This window comes from Fulmarus glacialis, unplaced genomic scaffold, assembly GCF_000690835.1.
Source record: "Fulmarus glacialis isolate BGI_N327 unplaced genomic scaffold, ASM69083v1 scaffold35259, whole genome shotgun sequence".
Taxonomy (NCBI): domain Eukaryota; kingdom Metazoa; phylum Chordata; class Aves; order Procellariiformes; family Procellariidae; genus Fulmarus; species Fulmarus glacialis.
Genome location: NW_009233169.1, coordinates 4,067 through 6,740, shown reverse-complemented (window position 1 = coordinate 6,740; position 2,674 = coordinate 4,067). Strand labels below are relative to the sequence as shown.

Below are 2,674 nucleotides of genomic sequence, written 5' to 3'. Positions count from 1 at the left end.
TATTCCAAGACATGAGGCCTCTCCTCCTGGCGCCGGAGATAGCCCTGGTTCAACAGGTGCAGGACACAGGACAGCACATCCACACTGTGGCAGCAGAAGCTCAGGAACTGCAGCCCTGGACCCAATTCACCCTTCTGGCAGGCATCAATCACCTACAGCAGCAAGGGAGCCCCACATTGCAGTGCAGTGCAGCACCCAGACGGCCCCTCTCTGCCCCTCAAGCCCTCCATACCTTAAACACCAGGTTGTCAACGTGGAGCTGCTTCTCCACCTTGAGGATGCGGGTGATGAGGCAGCAGAGAATGTTCCTCTTCCTTTCCAGCGCGCTGACCTCAGCCCTCTCCGCCTGCAGGTACCTCTGCTGGGGCAGCAGCCTCAGGTGGCGGCCAGAGGCATGGGCCAGGGCTGCCTGGTTCAGCCGCAGCACACCTGGAGCTAGCACCCGGCCCAGGGTCAGCCAAGCCCCGAGCTGGGCCCTGAAGGAGCCCCAGGACACACGTGTGGCTGTTGGACCCAACCCTGGGCCTCCCACTGCTGCCTTCACTGGTGTCAGCCCCATCCCTGTCCCCCACACTTGGCCCCAAGCAACAGCCACACACACAACCCCTAGCCCCGGTCCCCAGTCCTCCCCCCAGGCCTGAGATCCAACCACCCACGCTGACCCACGCCCCATGCACAGCCCCACGCCCCAGCCCCACACACGGCCTCAGGCCCCAACTTGACACACAGACCTGCGCTCTAAGCACCAACAGACACACCCCAGCCCACTCACCTCCCCTACAAGCACCCCTACCCCAGCACCCGCTTGAGACTCAGACCAGCACCTCCCCAGGGGTGCCCCAGCCCCACACTCACCTCTCGGCGTGCAGCTCCACACCAGGACGCCCTCACCGTGGGTCAGCGGTGTCAGGGCGTGGTGCACCAGGTCAGCAGGGAGCCCCGTAGCCTGCAGCAGGGCCTCCACAGCTACCTCCTGCAGGAGGGCATGGGAGGAGAATGGCCAGCCAAGACCCACCAGCTGCAGGCCCAGCCAAACAAGGGGGGGGCTTGCGCCCCAAACACCACTGGAGACCCCACCGGAAGGGAGGACACGGCCCTGCTACGCTCCAGCACCTGCTGCCTCCCTCACCCCACCGGGGTCCCGGCTCCTACCTTGGTGCTGTTGAAGCACAGCAGGATGTACATCTGCAGCGTGGACACATGGAGGACGCAGTCGCCAAACTGCAGTTCGGCATGGCCCAGCCACGTCCACTGCAACCGCCGGGGCTTCGTGCACTCCCAGCCCAGCTGGCCCGGGCCTGCCAGAGACAGCATCAGCACAAGGGCCAGGAGCCAGCCCTGCCGGGCACTCCCAGCACACCCCAGCACTCCTGCCACTTCTGGCTGAGCTGCTGTGGAGGGCCTAGGCCCCGGCGAGACCCCCCACGCACACCCACTGCCACGACACTCACTCCGCCTGCAGAAGTTGGCAAACTCATCCAGGGGGGAGCTCAGGGCCGCCGAGAAAAACCTCCCAGGTTCATCCATGTAGCAGAACGGGGAAATGGGCCAGCAGCGCGGGGACAGGGCCAGCACCTTCACCTCCGGCACATCTGCCACCGAGGCCGTCCCCAGTGCCTGGGCACGCGAACACGAGGACAGCTCAGGACAGGCCCCAGGATCCCTGTAAGGAACGCGGGTGGCCCCCAGCTTCCCCACCCCACCAGCACGCTCACCTCATCCAGGCCCGTGTCCAGCTCCAGCAGCTGCTTGTCCTGCTCCTGCAGCTGGAAGAGGTAAAACTGCTGCTGGAGCTCCTCTGACTCAGCCAAGTTGCTCAGCATCTCTTGGGGGAAGCGGCTGGGGAAGCACAGCCCGATCTGCTCCACGATGGCTCCTTCCAGCCAAGACGGCCCTTGCGCCAGGAGCCGGTCCCCCAGGTAGTGCCTGCCACAGCCGCCAGCCTCAGGTCAGGGACTGGCCTGAGCCCCGTGGCCATCAGCCACCCACCAGGAGACAGAGATGGCCCCAGCCTCACCCCAAGGCACATGGGCCCAGCAGCACCTGTCTCCCCTCCCTGTCACCAGCAGAGAATGTGCCTCTGCAGACCGGCAGCGCCCACAGGTCCTCACAGCCTTCCTCCAGAGCCGGGAAAAGCAAAGCGGGAGCACCACTGCCACACCAGGCCAGGCTCAGCCACGGCCTCAGCGCCGCCTGCACCTCCCCCGCTACACCACACCATGCCACACCAGGCCCTCTGGTCCTGTGGAGACTGGCACCCCTCACCGGTAGAAGTGCTCGAAGGTGTGGGCGAGCTCCAGGCCACTGAAGACAACGAAGGGCTCCAGGATCTGCTCCAGCGGCCCTGCACTGCCAGCAGCCCCATAGAGCTCCTGGATCTTCCCATCGAGGTAGCGGGCAAACTGCTCACTCACCTGCAGAGGGACAGGGCTGGCTGTGGAGGGGGCTCACCGGGTGGCCGCAGGGCTGGACTGAGGGGATGTCCCTGGGGGGAGCAGCTGGGAAACCCTGGGGCTCTCGGGCAGGGGCCGAGGGTGCCAAGGCACCAGCCCGAGGCAGGAGTGCACCAGGGCTGGGGCCACGCCGTGACAAGCACCATGCACCCACAGTTGGGCACCGTCCAGGGCCGCTGCAGGGCAGGGCTCAGTGGCGGGCCAGGACACCACCCACCCAG

The 2,674-nt window shown here is 66.1% G+C and overlaps 1 protein-coding gene across 1 annotated transcript in view; it reads right to left on the bottom strand.

Annotated features, from left to right (window-relative positions):
- Positions 1–5: 5 nt before the first annotated feature.
- The window catches only part of LOC104082209 (cullin-9-like), a gene marked incomplete at both ends in the record, with an annotated part of 6,597 nt that continues 3,928 nt past the window's right edge, over positions 6–2,674 (bottom strand). The window contains 7 exons of the mRNA XM_009585231.1: positions 6–152; positions 233–435; positions 856–973; positions 1,153–1,298; positions 1,452–1,617; positions 1,716–1,926; positions 2,266–2,414. Of these exons, the coding sequence (XP_009583526.1) occupies positions 6–152; positions 233–435; positions 856–973; positions 1,153–1,298; positions 1,452–1,617; positions 1,716–1,926; positions 2,266–2,414 (1,140 nt within the window). The remainder of the gene's footprint in view (positions 153–232; positions 436–855; positions 974–1,152; positions 1,299–1,451; positions 1,618–1,715; positions 1,927–2,265; positions 2,415–2,674) is intronic.